This window comes from Salmo salar, chromosome ssa06, assembly GCF_905237065.1.
Source record: "Salmo salar chromosome ssa06, Ssal_v3.1, whole genome shotgun sequence".
NCBI classification, from domain to species: Eukaryota; Metazoa; Chordata; class Actinopteri; order Salmoniformes; family Salmonidae; genus Salmo; species Salmo salar.
In genome coordinates, this window is record NC_059447.1 from 86,453,607 (window position 1) to 86,476,726 (window position 23,120).

General features: G+C 43.7%; 1 protein-coding gene across 1 annotated transcript in view; it reads right to left on the reverse strand.

Moving 5' to 3' along the window:
* Nucleotides 1-2,151: 2,151 nt before the first annotated feature.
* LOC106608162 (G-protein coupled receptor 176) overlaps nucleotides 2,152-23,120 on the reverse strand; it is a 29,761-nt gene continuing 8,792 nt past the window's right edge. Inside the window, exons 2-4 of the mRNA XM_014205933.2 lie at nucleotides 12,573-12,825; nucleotides 4,840-5,053; nucleotides 2,152-4,398 (exon numbers count right to left, since the gene is read on the reverse strand). Of these exons, the coding sequence (XP_014061408.1) occupies nucleotides 3,385-4,398; nucleotides 4,840-5,053; nucleotides 12,573-12,825 (1,481 nt within the window). The 3' untranslated portion in view covers nucleotides 2,152-3,384. The remainder of the gene's footprint in view (nucleotides 4,399-4,839; nucleotides 5,054-12,572; nucleotides 12,826-23,120) is intronic.

Here is a 23,120-nt window from a genome sequence, read left to right on the forward strand (position 1 = left end):
AACAGGAAGTTTACGGACCATTTTTATGAACGCCAACAGATCATTTGTTCATTCAAAATGGCGGGACCTTTTTGTGTTGGTAAAATTAATTATGTGATAAATGGTGGTAAAATATTGATGTAAACTAATACGATGGATATATTATATTTTATTATAGATATTTACCTGATACGTGAAAACTGAAGCGAAAAAGTGTATTTTTGTATCAGCAAAAAAAAGTTCATTTGGTGGAAACACGCCACTGGTGGAAAATGTGCATATTTTCTTTATGAGTATTCGCATGACAATCTGTCGCCAATTGGATGGAAACCTAGCTAAATATTTAAGTGCTTTTGTACTGAGTATGGAAGTAGTTGCTAGGCGCACCGGTTTCAGTGTGTCAAGAACAGCAACGCTACTGAGTTTTTCAGGCTCAACAGTGTCCTGTGTGTATCAAGAATGGTCCACCACCCAAAGAACATCCAGCCAAATTGATACAACTGTGGGAAGCATTGGAGCCACCATGGCCAGCATCCCTGTGGAACACTTTCGACGCCTTGTAAAGTCCATGACCTGACGAATTGAGGCTGTTCTGAGGGAAAAACTGTGCGCAACTCAATATTTGGAAGTTGTTCCTAATGTTTTGTACACTCAGTGTAAACCTGTCAGTGACCATCATCAGAAAAAAATAACAATTGAAACAAAAAAAAACGACAAAGTACATAATTTAGCCACGATCTTTGTAAACCTTGTGGTTTGAACGTTTTAACAAAATATCTTTATATAAGGGTTAGAAATGAAATCTGACATTATCTATTAAGCAAAAGACTTTCATTAGGCCTATATGAATTTCTAATTTATCAGAGGATTCATTATTAATTATAAACCGGGTGGTTCGAGCCCTAAATGCTGATAGGCTAAAAGCTGTGGTATATCAGACTGTATACCACAGGTATGACAAAACATTTATTTTTACTGCTCTAATTACATTGGTAACCAGTTTATAATATCAATAAGGCACCTTGGGGGTTTGTGATATATGGCCAATATAACACGGCTAAGGGCTATGTCCAGGCACGCCGCGTTGCATCGTGAATAAGAACAGCCTTTAACCGTGGTATATTGGCCGTATACCACAAAACCTTATGCCTTATTGCTTAATTATACCACTCAGTGTGTTGTAAATGGAGCAGTCTGGGTATTGATCTGCAGCTTCTCTGTAGAATCAATAGGATTGATCCTTTGAGGTTTTTTGTAGGAGACCTAATCACTCAGAATCCTTTCTCCCTCACTTAGTCACTTCAGACTCTCTTCAAGGGTTGTGTCCTACATGGCACCCTATTCCCTTTATAGTGCACTACTTTTAACCAGGGCCCTATGGCACCCTATTCCATGTATAGTGCACTACTTTTAACCAAACCCATAGTACTCTGGTAAAAAGCAGTGCACTATATAGGACATAAGTTGCCATTTTAGACTAACCCTCTACTACTGATGGCCCTTTTTAGACGAGTGTTTCTCAATCTGTTTTATAACAGGGACTGTGTGCCAGTCTGTTTTTGCTAAAATGCCAGCAAGTCCTTGTCACACATTTGTTTGAGAGATGGAGTTGGTAGGAGCAGAAAGATATCTGAGACCAGGCTAGGACTGGCAAACAATGTTTTTTATCCTCCTGGGGTGCTGCTTCCATCAAAACTAGCACTCGAACATCTCAGGGTACCTGGGGTGCTGCTTCCATCAAAACTAGCACTCGAACATCTCAGGGTACCTGGGGTGCTGCTTCCATCAAAACTAGCACTCGAACATCTCAGGGTACCTGGGGTGCTGCTTACATCAAAACTAGCACTCGAACATCTCAGGGTACCTGGGGTGCTGCTTCCATCAAAACTAGCACTCGAACATCTCAGGGTACCTGGAGTGCTGCTTCCATCAAAACTAGCACTCGAACATCTCAGGGTACCTGGAGTGCTGCTTCCATCAAAACTAGCACTCGAACATCTCAAGGTACCTGGAGTGCTGCTTCCATCAAAACTAGCACTCGAACATTTCAGGGTACCGTAAAGCAATATCCCACAGACCGGGCCCGGTCCAGGAATTTGAGGTTGAGGAACACTGTTTTAGAAGAGTATCATAATAGAATATGAACAGAACATGAGGATCATATAAACTCAGTTAATCCCAAATTATTTTATACTATATATTTGCAAACTGTACAATTGCACTTATCATATCATTAATTTCATTGAATGTTCCAGTCACTGTCTGTACTACAAAGGGTTGGCGTTGGAAAGGAATGGCATTCAATACATCTGAAGAGACATGTTCTACCATAGAAAATAAACTCAAAATAATATGGAATAAAAAATGAAGCCCATATAGGAACAGCTACAGTTCAAGGCTTGATAGATTTCTCAAAATGAAATATTGCTGGTTCCTTTTGATGAAAAACAACAAGAGAAAATAACATCGCTATGGAGACAAGTGAAAGGTTTGATACAGAAACTCATTCATTATTTAAGACTTGATGATGACAGTTTAGTATTGTTAGAAGATGTTTTGTTCATGGAAAAATACCTTGAGAAATACTCTTATTTAGCTTCAATGTCTCACCCAGAATCTAAGATTCATTCAGTGTTTGTGTGAATCAATTCTCCATGTCAATCACAATGTAAATGTGGCATTGCAAGAATCTAATGCATATATTTGTATGTTCAATACATCATTGCCAAACTTTTCTTAGAAATCAACTAGATTAAATTGTTTGTACTAATTATGTTGAATAAAACAGAGATGTTGAAAATGCTCTGTTAGCAGTACCAGTACAATTTAATTGTAAAGGTTTTACCTGATCAGTTAGCAGTACCAGTACAAATCAATTGAAAATGTGTTACCTGCTTTGCTAGCAGTACCAGTACAAATCACTTCAAAAGGTTTTACCTGCTCTGTTAGCAGTATCAGTACAAATCAACTGAAAATATTTATTGGAAAGATAGAACAAGAAAAAAAGAGAGAACATCGAAACCAATACATTGGGGTCAAAATCCATGTCTTCAGAAAAATGTGGCTTTAGACGTTAGACTTGGGCTATTAGGTGTCCCGGTGTGGACTTTCTAAAATCTCATCAGTCATTGACATAAAATGTATCCATTACACGACAGGGAGAATCATCAATGAGACAGACACATCGAGCTCTGGAGTTGTACATCCCTGCTTTCTCTTACAGGGGGCCTTTGGTCAGGTGGTTGGTCAGATTTCCTCCATTGACTTTGTATCCAGTCATTGACATAAAATGGTGCATTGCTGTTCTCATTACGCTCCATCAGTGGAATACTCCTCTGGCTGACCTCCAGCCATAGCTGTCATCAGGGATCATAGGTTCAAAGGTCAACGGACAGGGTTCATAGTTTAAGGGTCGACAACGGGAAAGGTGCTGACCTTGTTGTTCCTGCTGATTCGTCGTTCTGGCCGTGGGCGTGGCTGTTTGGTCTGGATCAGTTCCTCGGGGGTATTCCCCAGCGGTGGGAGGAGCCTCTTTTTACTGTTCCTGGTCTCCGGCAGCCACTGGGGCGGCAGCTCGAATGGACCGAACCCAAACTGGGTGGCGTCGTCGGGCTCCATGGGGGTCGCTGGCGCCACCTGTGACGAGGAGGTGTAAGAGCAGGCGTGGACAGGGGCAGGGGAGACCTTTGGCAATATGAAAGGAGGAAATTCTTTAGTCACTAGGACACTCTCTCTGGTTGGTTGGGTCTCCTTCTGTAGAACCATCTCCCCTTCGTGTCCCCCTAGTCTACCCCCTCCAAGGTGGTTCTCTTTGGGTTGCGAACAACCCCCACCACCTCCTGACCCTAACGAAGGTCTCTCATTCTCTACCTCCTCCTCGTCCTCTTCATCGGTCGGCCTAAAGATCTGCTGCTGTCCGATATTAAACATCTCCAGGAGCTGGCTCCCGGCCTGAGCCGATCCCTCCAGCCCTCCCTCGCCCCCTAGCCCCAGCCCCAGGGCCCCAGTGCTGACTACATTACGCCGGCTGTAGCGTCTGTGGACCCGGGCTAAAACATCCAACAGGCACTGCCTGGCCGTGCGGTTCACCGTCAGAAACAGCAGAGGGTTGGTGAGGAGAGACACCTTTGGCAGCCAGATAGCTGTGAGGTGGAGAGAAGGAGACAATTCCTCACCGTCCCCGAGAAGAGTGCGGTATACCACCAACACCCCATAGGGGGCGCTACAGGCTGAGAAGGCTAAAACTACAGTTAGTAATGTAGCGTGTAGCTCAGCCTCGCGCTGCGACACATACGGAATAGAGATGGAGTTCTGAGGGGTTCTCAACGCTGCAATAATCACCTTCTTCTTCTGGCTGGCGCTAAGGGCTCGGCGAATCAGAACCAGGAACAGGAAGACAACCGCCAGGGGGAGGATCACCTAAAAATAAAATGTAATTAAAAACACAACAACTCTTGTACTGCTGTCTTTCCTGCACCAACATTCTTAGAAAAAAATTGGTTCTAAAAAGGGTTCTTCGGTTGTCCCCATAGGATAACCATTTTGGTTCCAGGTAGAAGCCTTTTGGGTTCCATGTAGAACCATAGAGGGTTCTACATGGAACCCAAAAGGGTTATACCTGGAACAAAAAAAAGGGTTATTCAAACGGTTCTCATATGGGGACAGCCAAAGAATCCTTAAATGTTCGCGATAACATATTTTTTTTTAAGAGCGTAGCACTCAAACTTCTATTTTGTTACTTAACACTGGCTTGCTGAAAAACTCATTTTTTTTAAAGAAGGTTGTTTCACTTGCAATGATTAAAATTCACTGACTGGATAAAAACCGACTGCTAAATGATCCCAATGTAAATGTAACCACCGTGGTGACGTTGTAGATCATCACGTAGACCATGTGACCCAAGGAGCGGGCGCGGGTGTCGGAACATGACAAGGTGGCGTACACGTCGGTAACGTTGGTGACGGCGAACACAGGCACGCTGGCGATGGTGGCATGGATCCAGATGTAGATAACCAGATCACGTGATCTGGCGTCGGAGATCTTCCTCTCCAGAGGATAGAGGACAGAGTAGTACCTAGAGAGAAGAAGAGGAGACAACATTACACACTGTCCAGAGGGTAAATATATATATATATATATATATATATATATATATATATATATATATATACACTGCTCAAAAAAATAAAGGGAACACTTAAACAACACAATGTAACTCCAAGTCAATCACACTTCTGTGAAATCAAACTGTCCACTTAGGAAGCAACACTGATTGACAATACATTTCACATGCTGTTGTGCAAATGGAATAGACAACAGGTGGAAATTATAGGCAATTAGCAAGACACCCCCAATAAAGGAGTGGTTCTGCTGGTGGGGACCACAGACCACTTCTCAGTTCCTATGCTTCCTGGCTGATGTTTTGGTCACTTTTGAATGCTGGCGGTGCTTTCACTCTAGTGGTAGCATGAGACGGAGTCTACAACCCACACAAGTGGCTCAGGTAGTGCAGCTCATCCAGGATGGCACATCAATGCGAGCTGTGGCAAGAAGGTTTGCTGTGTCTGTCAGCGTAGTGTCCAGAGCATGGAGGCGCTACCAGGAGACAGGCCAGTACATCAGGAGACGTGGAGGAGGCCGTAGGAGGGCAACAACCCAGCAGCAGGACCGCTACCTCCGCCTTTGTGCAAGGAGGAGCAGGAGGAACACTGCCAGTTCCCTGCAAAATGACCTCCAGCAGGCCACAAATGTGCATGTGTCAGAAACAGACTCCATGAGGGTGGTATGAGGGCCCGACGTCCACAGGTGGGGGTTGTGCTTACAGCCCCACACCGTGCAGGACGTTTGGCATTTGCCAGAGAACACCAAGATTGGCAAATTCGCCACTGGCGCTCTGTGGTCTTCACAGATGAAAGCAGGTTCACACTGAGCGCGTGACAGACGTGACAGAGTCTGGAGACGCCGTGGAGAATGTTCTGCTGCCTGCAACATCCTCCAGCATGACCGGTTTGGCGGTGGGTCAGTCATGGTGTGGGGTGGCATTTCTTTGGGGGGCTGCACAGCCCTCCATGTGCTCGCCAGAGGTAGCCTGACTGCCATTAGGTACTGAGATGAGATCCTCAGACCCCTTGTGAGACCATATGCTGGTGCGGTTGGCCCTGGGTTCCTCCTAATGCAAGACAATGCTAGACCTCATGTGGCTGGAGTGTGTCAGCAGTTCCTGCAAGAGGAAGGCATTGATGCTATGGACTGGCCCGCCCGTTCCCCAGACCTGAATCCAATTGAGCACATCTGGGACATCATGTCTCGCTCCATCCACCAACGCCACGTTGCACCACAGACTGTCCAGGAGTTGGCAGATGCTTTAGTCCAGGTCTGGGAGGAGATCCCTCAGGAGACCATCCGCCAACTCATCAGGAGCATGCCCAGGCGTTGTAGGGAGGTCATACAGGCACGTGGAGGCCACAAACATTACTGAGCCTCATTTTTACTTGTTTTAAGGACATTACATCAAAGTTGGATCAGCCTGTAGTGTGGTTTTCCACTTTAATTTTGAGTGTGACTCCAAATCCAGACCTCCATGGGTTGATAAATTGGATTTCCATTGATTCTTTTTGTGTGATTTTGTTGTCAGCACATTCAACTATGTAAAGAAAAAAGTATTTAATAAGATTATTTCTTTCATTCAGATCTAGGATGTGTTGTTTAAGTGTTCCCTTTATTTTTTTGAGCAGTATATATACACACAGTACCAGTCAAAAGTTTGGACACACCTACTCATTCAAGGGTTTTTCTTTATTTTTACTATTTTCTACATTGTAGAATAATAGTGAAGACATCAAAACTATGAAATAACACACATGGAATCATGTAGTAACCAAAAACAGTGTTAAACAAAACATATTTTATATTGGAGATTCTTCAAAGTAGCCACCCTTTGCCTTGATGACAGCTTTGTACACTCTTGGCATTATCTCAACCAGCTTCATGAGGAATGCTTTTCCAACAGTCTTGAAGGGGTTCACACATATGCTGGACATTTGTTGGCTGCTTTTCCTTCACTCTGCAGTCCAACTCATCCCAAACCATCTCAATTGGGTTGAGGTTGGGTGATTGTGGAGACCAGGTCATACCCCCAGGACAGTAGTATCTACCATTAGATGTAGACAGTACAGTAGTAGCTACCATTAGATATAGACAGGATCGTAGTAGCTACCATTAGCTGTAGACAGGACAGTAGTAGCTACCATTAGATGTAGACAGGACAGTAGTAGCTACCATTAGATGTAGACATGACAGTAGTAGCTACCATTAGATATAGACAGGACAGTAGTATCTACCATTTGATGTAGACAGGACAGTAGTATCTACCATTTGATGTAGACAGGACAGTAGTATCTACCATTTGATGTAGACAGGACAGTAGTAGCTACCATTAGATATAGACAGGACAGTAGTATCTACCATTAGATGTAGACAGGACAGTAGTAGCTACCATTAGATATAGACAGGACAGTAGTATCTACCATTTGATGTAGACAGGACAGTAGTATCTACCATTAGATGTAGACAGGACAGTAGTATCTACCATTAGATGTAGACAGGATAGTAGTATCTACTATTAGATGCAGACAAGACAGTAGTATCTACCATTTGATGTAGACAGGACAGTAGTATCTACCATTTGATGTAGACAGGACAGTAGTATCTACCATTTGATGTAGACAGGACAGTAGTAGCTACCATTAGATGTAGACAAGACAGTAGTATCTACTATTAGATGCAGACAAGACAGTAGTAGCTACCATTAGATGTAGACAGGACAGTAGTATCTACCATTTGATGTAGACAGGACAGTAGTAGCTACCATTAGATGTAGACAGGATAGTAGTGTCTACTATTAGATGCAGACAAGACAGTAGTAGCTACCATTAGATGTAGACAGGACAGTAGTATCTACCATTTGATGTAGACAGGACAGTAGTAGCTACCATTAGATGTAGACAGGATAGTAGTGTCTACTATTAGATGCAGACAAGACAGTAGTAGCTACCATTAGATGTCGACAAGACAGTAGTATCTACCATTAGATGTAGACAGGACAGTAGTATTTACAAAGGCTGCAGTCAGAGCACTTGGAGCAGGAATCTCTCATTAGAGCAGACAGCAGGCATTGACAAGGATTCTCTTGGAAACATCACAGAAGAGAATAAAAGGTAAGTCTTGTGTTCTTGTGATTGTTAATTTCCTGTGATTTTGATGTAAACAGTATGAATAGTATGAACACTAAGGAAAACCTTCTTAGAGGATGCAGATGGAAGACTCTCTGGAGTGGAGACCGAAGGGTCCTGTAGTTGCACGCATGACTGTAAGTCCTTTTAAATAAAAATGTCTGCTTAATATTATATATTACTCTGCTTGGCCTACACCTTCTAGCCACCGCCGATCCACTTTTCATTTTCCATTTGTTTTGTCTTTGTTATACACACCTGATTTCAATCCCACAATTACGGTTTCATTATTTAACCCTCTGTTCCCCCATGGGTTTTTGTGAGTGATTGTTTATTGTATTTTCGGTCTGTCATGGTGTGCGTGTATTTGTTACTTTGTATATTTGACATTTTGAGTAAAAGTACGTTGATTACTCATATCTGCTGTCCTGCGCCTGACTCTCTACACCAGACACACATAGGACCCATTACAAGAGTCTTAACTGAGGTGTGACTGAAGTTGTGAAGGGTCTTAACTGAGGTGTGACTGAAGTTCTGAAGGTTCTTAACTGAGGTGTGAAGCGTCTTAACTGAGGTGTGACTGAAGGTGTGAATAGTCTTAACTGAGGTGTGACTGAAGGTGTGAATAGTCTTAACTGAGGTGTGACTGAAGGTGTGAAGGGTCTTAACTGAGGTGTGACTGAAGGTGTGAATAGTCTTAACTGAGGTGTGAACTGAAGGTGTGAATAGTCTTAACTGAGGTGTGACTGAAGGTGTGAAGGGTCTTAACTGAGATGTGACTGAAGGTGTGAAGGGTCTTAACTGAGGTGTGACTGAAGGTGTGAATAGTCTTAACTGAGGTGTGACTGAAGGTGTGAATAGTCTTAACTGAGGTGTGACTGAAGGTGTGAAGGGTCTTAACTGAGGTGTGACTGAAGGTGTGAAGAGTCTTAACTGAGGTGTGACTGAAGGTGTGAAGAGTCTTAACTGAGATGTGAAGTCTTAACTGAGGTGTGACTGAAGGTGTGAAGGGTCTTAACTGAAGTGTGACTGGAGATGTGAAAGGTCTTAACCTGTTGGGGCTAGGGGGCAGTATTTACACGGCCGGATAAAAAAACGTACCCGATTTAAACTGGTTACTACTCTTGCCCAGAAACTAGAATATGCATATAACTGAAAGAAAAACATGGAGTCCTCTCGTGGACGTGCACTCCAGTGTCATTTTTCCCTGCCTGTCCACTCACAAAAACTCCTGCTGTTTTTCGCCCAGAGACTGCAGAGACGTCATTCCACTTTCTGGCGCCTTCTGAGAGCCAATGGAAGCCTTAGAAAATGTCACGTTACAGCACAGATGATGTATTTTTGATAGAGATGCCACAGAAGGAGAACAAATTGTCAGACAGGGCACTTCCTGTATGGAATCTTCTCAGGTTTTGGCCTGCCATATGAGTTCTGTTATACTCACAGACACCATTCAAACAGTTTTAGAAAATTTAGGGTGTTTTCTATCCAAATCTACTAATGGTACTCTGCTGACATAATCTAATGTTTTGCTTTCGCTGTAAAGCCTTTTTGAAATCGGACAGTGTGGTTAGATAAAGGAGAGTCTTGACTTTAAAATGCTGTGAAATAGTCATACGTTTTTGTATTTTTGAGAAATTTGTAATTCGCGCCACGCCTATCATTGGATATTGGAGCAGGTGTTCCGCTAGCGGAACGTCTAGATGTAAGAGGGTAACTGAGGTGTGACTGAAGGTGTGAAGAGCCTTAACTGAGGTGTGACTGAAAAATGACACTGGAGTGCACGTCCACGAGAGGACTCCATGTTTTTCTTTCAGTCTTTGAACGAATACAATGTCGCCCGGTTGGAATATTATCGCTATTTTAAATATGCATAATGTTGTTTTGGTTCGAAATAATCCATAGTTATATTGAAATAGCTCCGTTTTGTTCGTGTGTTGAGGTCACTATCCGAAGGGTGACGCGCGAGCACATTTCGTGACAAAAAAATTCAAAATATTCCATTACTGTACTTCGAAGCATGTCAAACGCTGTTTAAAATCAATTTTTATGCTATTTATCTCGTAAAATAGTGATAATATTCCAACCGGGCGACGTTGTATTCATTCAAAGACTGAAAGAACAAAATGGAGTAGTCTCGTGGACGCGCATCTCCAGTGTCACTGTCCCCAGGCAGGCCAGTAACAAACAGAGCTGCTGTACTTAGCCCAGAGACTGCAGAGCTCTCATTCCACTTTCTGGCGCCTTCTGAGAGCCAATGGAAGCCTTAGAAAATGTCACGTTACAGCACAGATGCTGTATTTTCGATAGAGAGGCTACAGAAGGACAATAAATTGTCAGACAGGGCACTTCCTGTATGGAATCTTCTCAGGTTTTGGCCTGCCAGATGAGTTCTGTTATACTCACAGACACCATTCAAACAGTTTTAGAAACTTTAGAGTGTTTTCTATCCAAATCTACTAATTATATGCATATTCTAGTTTCTGGGCAGGAGTAGTAACCAGATTAAATCGGGTACGTTTTTTATCCGGTCGTGAAAATACTGCCCCCTATCCCAAACAGGTTAACTGAGGTGTGACTGAAGGTGTGAAGAGTCTTAACTGAGGTGTGACTGAAGGTGTGAAGGGTCTTAACTGAGGTGTGACTGAAGGTGTGAAGGGTCTTAACTGAGGTGTGACTGAAGGTGTGAAGGGTCTTGTGTTCACAGATTACACATATTTTGATTGTTTCTTACAAGCGAGTGTATGTGTGAGTAGGTGAGTACTATAGGTATGTGTGGTAAACGTCTGTCTGTGTGTACGCGTGCTTTGCCTGCCTGTCTGACTGACTGACTGACTTACTGACTACATGTGTGCAACCGTGTGTGTGCTTGTGTACTGTAGTCTGTGTATCCACAGACTGTTCAGTTTGCAGCTTGCAAGTGTGATACCTTCTCAGCAACAACTCTCTCCCAGCACACCTCTATATGAAATAAATAATTCAGATTGATTAAATGTTGGTATGGAAGTGCTAGCTAGCCCTTAAAGAAGGAGCTGAAGGCATAGAGAGAGAGAGAGAAAGAGAGAGAGAGAGAGAGAGAGAGAGAGAAGCGGTGGAGGAAGTGTCAGGGAGAGTGTCCCTTGCTGTGGACTGTCAATTCGTGTGGCTGCAGCTCAGAACAGAGAGCTCTGCAGGAGAGACAGGGACACCACCAGGAAGCGTGGAGTACACATGCTGCACCAATTACTGCCTCTCTCCTCTGCACCACATTTTTAATTATTTTGATCTGGAGCAATAACATTATTTCCAGATGTAAAGGTCTGCTAGGCGGATCACACGGTTCTCCCCCTGTGTGTGGCTTTACACGTGTATAAAGAAAGATATATATATACACAGTTGTAAAAGCTGCTCCTGTGCTTTATACCAACATTTCAGCAGTAATAGCCTTTGTCATTCAAAACCAACCCTTAGCAGCCTCTACCAAAACACTAAACAAGGGGTGGGAAAACCTTTTTTTAGGGGGGCCACACAGATTTTTGGGGGGGACCCATTTGTTTGTCAAAATCAATTTGCGGGCCTAGAAAAAGGCAGTTAGTTGAACATATATAGGTCCATTATGATTACTACATACTTTATATCTGGTTTTAAACGTTTAACAGTGCCTCCCACCCCTGCGAGCAAAACATTTTAGCAGCCCTCCTCGCAACAGCGAAGAGAAAACATTGACGTTTTAAAGGACGTTTGATGCAATTCTACACATTTTGCCATGGGGCATAGAGAAAATATTGCCATTTTAAAGCAAGTTTGATGCAATTCTACACATTTTGCCATGGGGCATAGAGAAAATATTGCCATTTTAAAGCAAGTTTGATGCAATTCTACACATTTTGCCATGGGGCATAGAAAAAATATTGCCATTTTAAAGCAAGTTTGATGCAATTCTACACATTTTGCCATGGGGTGGAGGCAAATGTTTTTGTATTCTTTTTTTTAATATATGATACCTGATGATCAATGGGCCCCACGCTGGTCGGTAATTTGACCTGCTTACTACAAGTTTAGAATAACTTACCATTCTAAAAATGTTTTGCTCACATGGATTATTGAGTGACTGTTGATGCATAACCACATTTAGAAATTGCACCTTGTGTATTCTGTTATTCTAACTCTCAACAGGAAGTTGAGACCCTGACTGAGTTCCATATTATTATTTTGTAAAAAACAAAATTGGGCCTGCAAAACAGGGGCAGCCAGTTGCCCATCCCTGCTATATGTAGTGCCGCCAATGGTTTGTTTTGATTTGATAATACGTCATTCTTATAGCACTTTCTGTAACCCAAAGAAAGACGCTGTATTTGACTTGATTTCCGTGCAATCACCCACCTGTCGAGAGCGATAGCGGAGAAGCTGAGCACGGTGACGGAGCAGAAGAGTTTGTGGAGGAACTTCAGGGCCTTGCAGAGCAGCAGAGTGTGTAGCCACCAGCAGCAGCGAGGGTTGGCCCCTAGAGCCACGTCAAAAGGAACACACACCAGACCCGCACAGATCCCTGAGCACGCCAGGTTCTTAATGAAGCGACTGGTCACCGACTTGAAGACATTGGTACAGCATGTACACCATAAAACAGTGGCATTGCCTGAGAGAGGGAGGGAGAGAGAGAGAGGGAGGGGGAGAGGGGGAGGAAGGGAGATAGAGGGGGGTGAGGCAGGGGATGGGGAGGGGAGAAGAGGAAGAGAGAGAGAGAGAGAGAGAGAGAGAGAGAGAGAGAGGGAGGGGAGTGGGACAGGAAGTGGGAGAGGAGGGGGGAGATGGAGAGGGGGGTGAGGGAGAGAAAGGTGGCGAGGAGGGGGTGAGGGAGAGGGGAGGAGAGAGAGAGAGGGTTTAGACAGGATGACAGTTTGATTGTTTTACAGTATAAGGGCATGTGAGAAAACGTAATACAGTGAAATGTTATGGTGTGTGAGTTTGTGAAGTACTTTTGAAAGGCAATCAGGAATAAACAAAATTGTAGAAATGATCCATACTCAAGCATCCCCTTTTGTCTTTTTCATTTGCCTTTACAATCAGTTTGTCAAAACATCAGCAACCAATTTGTCAAAACAATCCATTTAAACTGGAAAGCAGAGGTAGACCTGAGTGACACCAAGAAGACATATCAATTTAAGCAACAAAGTGTGACATGTCACTGGTATTTACACACACACACCAGAGTTTATGATTCATCTCACACACACACACACACACACACACACACACACACACACACACACACACACACACACACACACACACACACACACACACACACACACACACACACACACACACACACACACACACACACACAGCACTGCCATGACATTCCATTTGTAATTTTAGCAGAGTTCCATGAGAACAGTTTTCCAAACCCTGTGATGGTGCTCAAACTGTAACTGAACTTCACACAACCCACCCTCCTTCTGGCACCTTCTCTCCCTCCTTCCCTCCTTCCCTCCTCTCTCCCTCCTTCCTTCCTCTCTCCCTCCTTTCCTCCTCTCTCCCTCCTCTCTCCCTCCCTTCCTCCTCTATTCCTCCTTCCCTCAAGACTTCTCTCCCTCCTCTCACCTCATTTGCTCACATTTATATAGACTAATTTTTCTACTGTATTATTGACTGTATGTTTGTTTTACTCCATGTGTAACTCTGTGTTGTTGTATGTTGTCGAACTGCTTTGCTTTATCTTGGCCAGGTCGCAATTGTAAATGAGAACTTGTTCTCAACTTGCCTACCTGGTTAAATAAAGGTGAAATAAAAAATTAAAAATGTCCTGACTAATGAAAAACTCAAATCAACATGTCCATAGGTGAAGGAGCTGCTATGATAGAAAACTGTACATATAAACAGGGGAAAATAAAGGAGTTTTATAAATGGTATTTCAGCTAGTGCCCTTTTCAATACAAGTCGCAATGCAATAGACTATACATTAATATCCTTCATTATTTACACTGCTGGTCTGTTACATTAATATCCTTCATTAGATACAATGCTGGTCTGTTACATTCATATCCTTCATTATTTACACTGCTGGTCTGTTACATTAATATCCTTCATTATTTACACTGCTGGTCTGTTACATTAATATCCTTCATTATATACACTGCTGGTCTGTTACATATCCTTCATTAGATACAATGCTGGTCTGTTACATTCATATCCTTCATTATTTACACTGCTGGTCTGTTACATTAATATCCTTCATTATTTACACTGCTGGTCTGTTACATTAATATCCTTCATTATATACACTGCTGGTCTGTTACATTCATATCCTTCATTATTTACACTGCTGGTCTGTTACATTAATATCCTTCATTATTTACACTGCTGGTCTGTTACATTAATATCCTTCATCATTTACACTGCTGGTCTGTTACATTAATATCCTTCATTATTTACACTGCTGGTCTGTTACATTAATATCCTTCATTATATACACTGCTGGTCTGTTACATTAATATCCTTCATCATTTACACTGCTGGTCTGTTGCATTGAGGCTCTATCCATAACCGTTCTTACAGTATTTCTTTACATGTCTCAGAAAGCAGGTGCCACTGAGCTGGTTAAAATGAACTGGACCTTCCTTCTCTATGTATCATCCTCATGATGTCTCAATAGGCTGGGACACATGTCCGTCTCGACACAGTGGTCATATTACTGTATGGTCTGAATGCTACTGAAGTAGTCTGACATATTTCTTTCTCCCATTCCCTATCTGACTCTGCAGTAAATCTACTTCTCCTTTACTCTTTCTCCCATCACACAGAAGCATTTCAGACCCTCACAGGTGCACACAGCTCCACATTCCAATCTTCCCATCTCTTCCTGGAAGCTACTACTCAAAACTAACAGAGAATTTCAAGCCCACAAAGGCATTCAATTATATATTTTTCAGATTGATTAACCTCAGATTGTTTCGCTACCTTAAATGCCAGTCAGTCAGTTTTCTGGTAAACTTTTGCTCAGTGTGATTAGACTGCTGCTGAAGGAGTTTGATTAGACTGCTGCTGAAGGAGTTTGATTAGACTGCTGCTGAAGGAGTTTGATTAGACTGCTGCTGAAGGAGTTTCATTAGACTGCTGCTGAAGGAGTTTGATTAGACTGTGGCTGAAGGAGTTTGATTAGACTGCTGCTGAAGGAGTTTGATTAGACTGCTGCTGAAGGAGTTTGATTAGACTGCTGCTGAAGGAGTTTCATTAGACTGCTGCTGAAGGAGTTTGATTAGACTGCTGCTGAAGGAGTTTCATTAGACTGCTGCTGAAGGAGTTTGATTAGACTGCTGCTGAAGGAGTTTCATTAGACTGCTGCTGAAGGAGTTTCATTAGACTGCTGCTGAAGGAGTTTGATTAGACTGCTGCTGAAGGAGTTTGATTAGACTGCTGCTGAAGGAGTTTCATTAGACTGCTGCTGAAGGAGTTTCATTAGACTGCTGCTGAAGGAGTTTGATTAGACTGCTGCTGAAGGAGTTTGATTAGACTGCTGCTGAAGGAGTTTGATTAGACTGCTGCTGAAGGAGTTTGATTAGACTGCTGCTGAAGGAGTTTGATTAGACTGCTGCTGAAGGAGTTTGATTAGACTGCTGCTGAAGGAGTTTGATTAGACTGCTGCTGAAGGAGTTTCATTAGACTGCTGCTGAAGGAGTTTGATTAGACTGCTGCTGAAGGAGTTTGATTAGACTGCTGCTGAAGGAGTTTGATTAGACTTCTGCTGAAGGAGTTTGATTAGACTGCTGCTGAAGGAGTTTGATTAGACTGCTGCTGAAGGAGTTTGATTAGACTGCTGCTGAAGGAGTTTCATTAGACTGCTGCTGAAGGAGTTTGATTAGACTTCTGCTGAAGGAGTTTGATTAGACTGCTGCTGAAGGAGTTTGATTAGACTGCTGCTGAAGGAGTTTGATTAGACTGCTGCTGAAGGAGTTTCATTAGACTGCTGCTGAAGGAGTTTGATTAGACTTCTGCTGAAGGAGTTTGATTAGACTGCTGCTGAAGGAGTTTGATTAGACTGCTGCTGAAGGAGTTTGATTAGACTGCTGCTGAAGGAGTTTGATTAGACTGCTGCTGAAGGAGTTTGATTAGACTGCTGCTGAAGGAGTTTGATTAGACTGCTGCTGAAGGAGTTTCGTTAGACTGCTGCTGAAGGAGTTTGATTAGACTGCTGCTGAAGGAGTTTGATTAGACTGCTGCTGAAGGAGTTTGATTAGACTTCTGCTGAAGGAGTTTGATTAGACTGCTGCTGAAGGAGTTTGATTAGACTGCTGCTGAAGGAGTTTGATTAGACTGCTGCTGAAGGAGCATAAGGGTATGTCCCAAGTGGCACCCTATTCCCTATTTAGTGCACTACTTTTGACTAGAGCCCAATGGGACTCCCTATGGGCCCTGGTCAAAAGTAGTACACCATAGGAAATAGGTTGCCAGTTGGGACACATCGTAAGAGCTTTCCTCTATTGACTCCTCAGTAAGTCATCTTCTTCTCCATCTCCTCTGACTCCAGACTGACAGAGCCCTTCAGACCTTCATATCACAGTTACAGTCTCCATCTCTCCATCTCCTCTGACTCCAGACTGACAGAGCCTTTCAGACCTACATATCACAGTTACAGTCTCCATCTCTCCATCTCCTCTGACTCCAGACTGACAGAGCCTTTCAGACCTACATATCACAGTTACAGTCTCCATCTCTCCATCTCCTCTGACTCCAGACTGACAGAGCCTTTCAGACCTACATATCACAGTTACAGTCTCCATCTCTCCATCTCCTCTGACTCCAGACTGACAGAGCCTTTCAGACCCTCTCAAGTGTTATATTAACATTCTTTCTTTCTTTAAACTCGTCTTTCTGGAAATTTCACTATACTGCAGTCAGCCAGTCATTCAGTCAGCCATTCAGTCAGTCAGCCAGTCATTCAGTGAGCCAGTCAGCCAGCCAGTCATTCAGTGAGCCAGTCATTCAGTCAGCCAGTCATTCAGTGAGCCAGTCAGCCAGTCATCCAGTCTGCCAATCATTCAGTCAGCCAGCCAGTCACTCAGTGAGCCAGTCATTCAGTGAGCCAGCCAGTCATTCAGTAGGCCAGTCATTCAGTGAGCCAGTCATTCAGTCAGCCAGACAGCCAGTCAGTCAGCCAGTCATTCAGTCAGCCAGTCATCCAGTCATTCAGTCAGCCAGTCATCCAGTCATTCAGTCAGCCAGCCAGTCATTCAGTGAGCCAGTCATTCAGTGAGCCAGCCAGTCATTCAGTAGGCCAGTCATTCAGTGAGCCAGTCATTCAGTCAGCCAGACAGCCAGTCAGTCAGCCAGTCATCCAGTCAGCCAGTCATTCAGTGAGCCAGTCATTCAGTGAGCCAGCCAGTCATTCAGTCAGCCAGTCATCCAGTCATTCAGTCAGCCAGCCAGTCATTCAGTCAGCCAGCCAGTCATTCAGTGAGCCAGTCATTCAGTGAGCCAGCCAATCATTCATTCAGCCAATCATTCAGTCAGCCAATCATTCAGTCAGCCAGTCATTCAGTCAGCCAGTCAGTTTCTATACTATTAAACCTATATGAAACTTCAGTCAATGACACCATGCAGCAGAAAGGACTGGTACTGGACAGTCTCAGGATGGTAAGTTTGTGGTTGGAGATATCCCTCTAGTGGTGTGGGGGCTGTGCTTTGGCAAAGTGTGTGGGGTTATATCCTGCCTGTTTGGCCTTGTCAGGAGGTATTGTCGGACGGGGCTACAGTGTCTCAGCCTCCAGTGTTTATGCTGCAGTAGTTTATGTGTCGGGGGGCTAGGGACAGTCTGTTATATCTGGAGTATTTCTCCTGTCTTATCCGGTGTCCTGTGTGAATTTAAGTATGCTCTCTCTAATTCTCTCTCTTTCTTTCTCTTTCTCTCTCTCGGAGGACCTGAGCCCTAGGACCATGCCTCAGGACTACCTGGCCTGATGACTCCTTGCTGTCCCCAGTCCACCTGGCCGTGCTGCTGCTCCTGTTTCAAATGTTCTGCCTGCGGCTATGGAACCCTGACCGGTTCACCGGACGTGCTATCTGTCCCAGACCTGCTGTTTTCAACTCTCTAGAGACAGCAGGAGCGGTAGAGATACTCTGAATGATCGGCTATGAAAAGCCAACTGACATTTACTCCTGAGGTGCTGACCTGTTGCACCATCTACAACCAATGTGATTATTATTATTTGACCCTGCTGGTCATCTATGAACATTTGAACATCTTGGCCATGTTCTGTTATAATCTCCACCTGGCACAGCCAGAAGAGGACTGGCCACCCCTCATAGCCTGGTTCCTCTCTAGGTTTCTTCCTAGGTTCTGGCCTTTCTAGGGAGTTTTTCCTAGCCACTGCGCTTCTACACCTGCATTGCTTGCTGTTTAGGGTTTTAGGCTGGGTTTCTGTACAGCACTTTGTGACATCAGCTGATGTAAGAAGGGCTTTATAAATACATTTGATTGATGGTTGTAGTGCCTAAGATTAAAACAGTCTATTTACACAGGGTGACTGATGTCAGGTCAAAAACCCCAGTCTATCTCAACCAGGGCCAGTAGTTATCAAGCGTCTCAGCGTAGGAGTGCTGATCTAGGATCAGGTCCTCCCTGTACATAATAATCTGATTAATTAGGATCTGAAATCAGCACTCCTACGCTATGGGCCCAGGTGTTTTCAATGTTCTCAATTCTGTTTCGCTGCTCAAGTGAAGTAACTGTGCTGGCTGTGTTTCCAATGGCGCAAGATGTTCTCTTTGGATGAGCTGCCGATGTGTGAAACAGGTCTGAATGTACTCTACGTTCAGTTGTCTGCTGAATAAACACTGCCATGTTGTCTGCTGAATAAACACTGCCATGTTGTCTACTGAATAAACACTGCCATGTTGTCTGCTGAATAAACACTGCCATGTTGTCTACTGAATTAACACCGCCATGTTGTCTGCTGAATAAACACTGCCATGTTGTCTGCAGAATAAACACTGCCATGTTGTCTGCTGAATAAACACTGCCATGTTGTCTGCTGAATAAACACTGCCATGTTGTCTGCTGAATAAACACTGCCATGTTGTCTGCTGAATAAACACTGCCATGTTGTCTGCTGAATAAACACTGCCATGTTGTCTGCTGAATAAACACTGCCATGTTGTCAGCTGATGGATGATCAACAGCGAGCTCTCAGACAGAGGAACACATGAAAACAGATGTCTCTCCAGTGCAACTGGTGTGAACGAGAACCAGCAGAGCAGACGGAATAAAACTATTTTAAACTGCACACCAACCTGAGCCTGAAATGAAACTTTCAAAGCCAGGCGTTCTCTTATGGTCACAGAGTTCTTGAGACAGTTCTGTGTCAATTGATTAGTATGCCATATGATTGCTGTAAATTTGATTATTATCAGCGGCTAGACCAGAGCATATAATGAGTCAATATGTTTGAGAAATTTCAGATGAGTTCTGGTTATCAAGAGTATCAACCAAGTTTATTGATGTTGCATAGCACATGATCGGAGCAATGCACGCCATTGATTGTCGGGCTACTGTATGGCTCACAGGCACAGTAAACACACACACACACACACACACACACACACACACACACACACACACACACACACACACACACACACACACACACACACAGCATACACACCGAACACACACACCCACCCCAGAGTATGTGAGCGGATCGAGGAGCTGAGCGGGAGCGTGTCCAATTTGACTGGAGCGCGGAGTGAGATTCCCAAAGGCTGGAGCCTCAGCCTTCTCGCCCCCTCCAATTTTTGCTCCAGTAACGCTCAAAGTAGTGTTCACTTCACAAGCTCAGGGCATGCCCGGCCCAGCATGCATTTCTAGTCTACTTGTGTGCTGCTATAGCCCCTTGCTTTAGCTACTGTCATGGACTTCACTAAATATTTTCATAAAGTGATAAAAACTGATAAAACACACAGGTGCTAAATCAAGGTGACTTACAAAGATGAGAAGGACCAAGACCAAGAGAGGGAGTGTGGTGATGTAATGTCCACAACTGAAGAATCATTGTGGAATCTGACAAAACATGTATCCTGAAAGCATGATGGTGTACTTACTATGTACACATGCTAACAGAAATGAAGAACATTTCATACATTCCCCCCGTACTGGTCCCCCGTGGGAATCGAACCCACAACCCTGGCGTTGCAAACACCATGCTATGTGTGTCAATGTAGCACACATAGCACAGAGCCGTGTGGCTCAGTTGGTAGAGCATGGTGTTTGCAACGCCAGGGTTGTGGGTTCGATTCCCACGGGGGACCAGTACGGGGGGAAGAAAATATAAAAATGTATGAAATGTATGCACTCACTACTTACTGTAAGTCGCTCTGGATAAGAGCGTCTGCTAAATGACTAAAATTTAAATTTATAAACTAAAAATCTGATCTCTTAAACTTTTTGTTCTATTATCTATATCATAGGCCATAACTGGATTTTGGCCCAATAGGCCTGGCATATTCCCACGTTCAAGGAGCTTTCCGTTTTGATTGGGTTATTTTTGACTAAAAACCTTTAGGCCTACCTATAGAACATTTTTAAAAACAACTCTGCATCTCTGCCCAGCCTGTCAAGAGTGACCAAAAGGGTGTTGATCATCCCCAGTGGCTCTGCCAGTGTAGACAGGATATTCTCTGCTGCTGGCCGGCTCTGCAGGCTCCACCATATGAGCCTGAAGCCACAGACTGACTAAACTCCTGTTTCTAAAAATGAATTATAAAAATGAATTCAAAGGCACTAATAAGTCATTTTTCATTTAATTTCAATTTAATTCTAAGTAAGTCACAGTCTATATGGCCAATTTACAGACTATAATGATTTAATACAACTACATGTTTAAACGCTGAGCGCTTTATGTCCCCACCAGCCATTTGTGTAGCACTCGCTAATGCTTCACAATGTATTTCTTTGTAGGCTATAGCCTTGAAATAATTACAATTATATAGTTTCAATAATTGATTTTCGTTCCTTCTCAGTCTCCCTGTCTAGCTCCTGACCTATTTAGAGTGTTTATATGTGTAGCGAAAACTCAGGGAGGAAAAAGGTGTAGATTCACGCGCAGAGCTCGGCAGGTGTTTATTTCGCCTTCACAGAAGGCAGGAATCGTGGTCACAGGCAGGCAATAATCATACACAGGTATGCAAACAGGCAGGTGAATCAAAACTAGGACTGAAGGCTATAACTGGTTCTCGCAAACGAGCTAGGAAAAGGCTTAGTAGAGTCAAAACGAACAATACCTCACAAAGGCCCAAACAGAATGAACTGAACTAAATAAGGAGCTGATGAGACCAGGTGAGTAACTAACACAGGTGAAACCAATGAACAAAAATGAAAGACAGGGCTACGTTCCAGAACACAAAGAAACAGGGCTACGTTCCAGAACACTTAGAAACAGGGCTACGTTCCAGAACACTTAGAAACAGGGCTACGTTCCAGAACACAAAGAAACAGGGCTACGTTCCAGAACACAAAGAAACAGGGCTACGTTCCAGAACACAAAGAAACAGGGCTACGTTCTAGAACACAAAGAAACAGGGCTACGTTCCAGAACACAAAGAAACAGGGCTACGTTCCAGAACACAAAGAAACAGGGCTACGTTCCAGAACACAAAGAAACAGGGCTACGTTCTAGAACACAAAGAAACAGGGCTACGTTCCAGAACACAAAGAAACAGGGCTACGTTCTAGAACACAAAGAAACAGGGCTACGTTCCAGAACACAAAGAAACAGGGCTACGTTCCAGAACACAAAGAAACAGGGCTTCGTTCCAGAACACAAAGAAACAGGGCTACGTTCCAGAACACAAAGAAACAGGGCTACGTTCTAGAACACAAAGAAACAGGGCTACGTTCCAGAACACAAAGAAACAGGGCTACGTTCCAGAACAAAAAGAAACAGGGCTACGTTCCAGAACACAAAGAAACAGGGCTACGTTCCAGAACACAAAGAAACAGGGCTACGTTCCAGAACACAAAGAAACAGGGCTACGTTCCAGAACACAAAGAAACAGGGCTATGTTCCAGAACACAAAGAAACAGGGCTATGTTCCAGAACACAAAGAAACAGGTCTATGTTCCAGAACACAAAGAAACAGGGCTACGTTCCAGAACACAAAGAAACAGGGCTACGTTCCAGAACACAAAGAAACAGGGCTACGTTCCGGAACACAAAGAAACAGGGCTACGTTCCGGAACACAAAGAAACAGGGCTACGTTCCGGAACACAAAGAAACAGGGCTACGTTCCGGAACACAAAGAAACAGGGCTACGTTCCAGAACACAAAGAAACAGGGCTACGTTCCAGAACACAAAGAAACAGGGCTACGTTCCAGAACACAAAGAAACAGGGCTACGTTCCAGAACACAAAGAAACAGGGCTACGTTCCAGAACACAAAGAAACAGGGCTACGTTCCAGAACACAAAGAAACAGGGCTACGTTCCAGAACACAAAGAAACAGGGCTACGTTCCAGAACACAAAGAAACAGGGCTACGTTCCAGAACACAAAGAAACAGGGCTACGTTCCAGAACACAAAGAAACAGGGCTACGTTCCAGAACACAAAGAAACAGGGCTACGTTCCAGAACACAAAGAAACAGGGCTACGTTCCAGAACACAAAGAAACAGGGCTACGTTCCAGAACACAAAGAAACAGGGCTACGTTCCAGAACACAAAGAAACAGGGCTACGTTCCAGAACACAAAGAAACAGGGCTACGTTCCAGAACACAAAGAAACAGGGCTACGTTCTAGAACACAAAGAAACAGGGCTACGTTCCAGAACACAAAGAAACAGGGCTACGTTCCAGAACACAAAGAAACAGGGCTACGTTCCAGAACACAAAGAAACAGGGCTACGTTCCAGAACACAAAGAAACAGGGCTACGTTCCAGA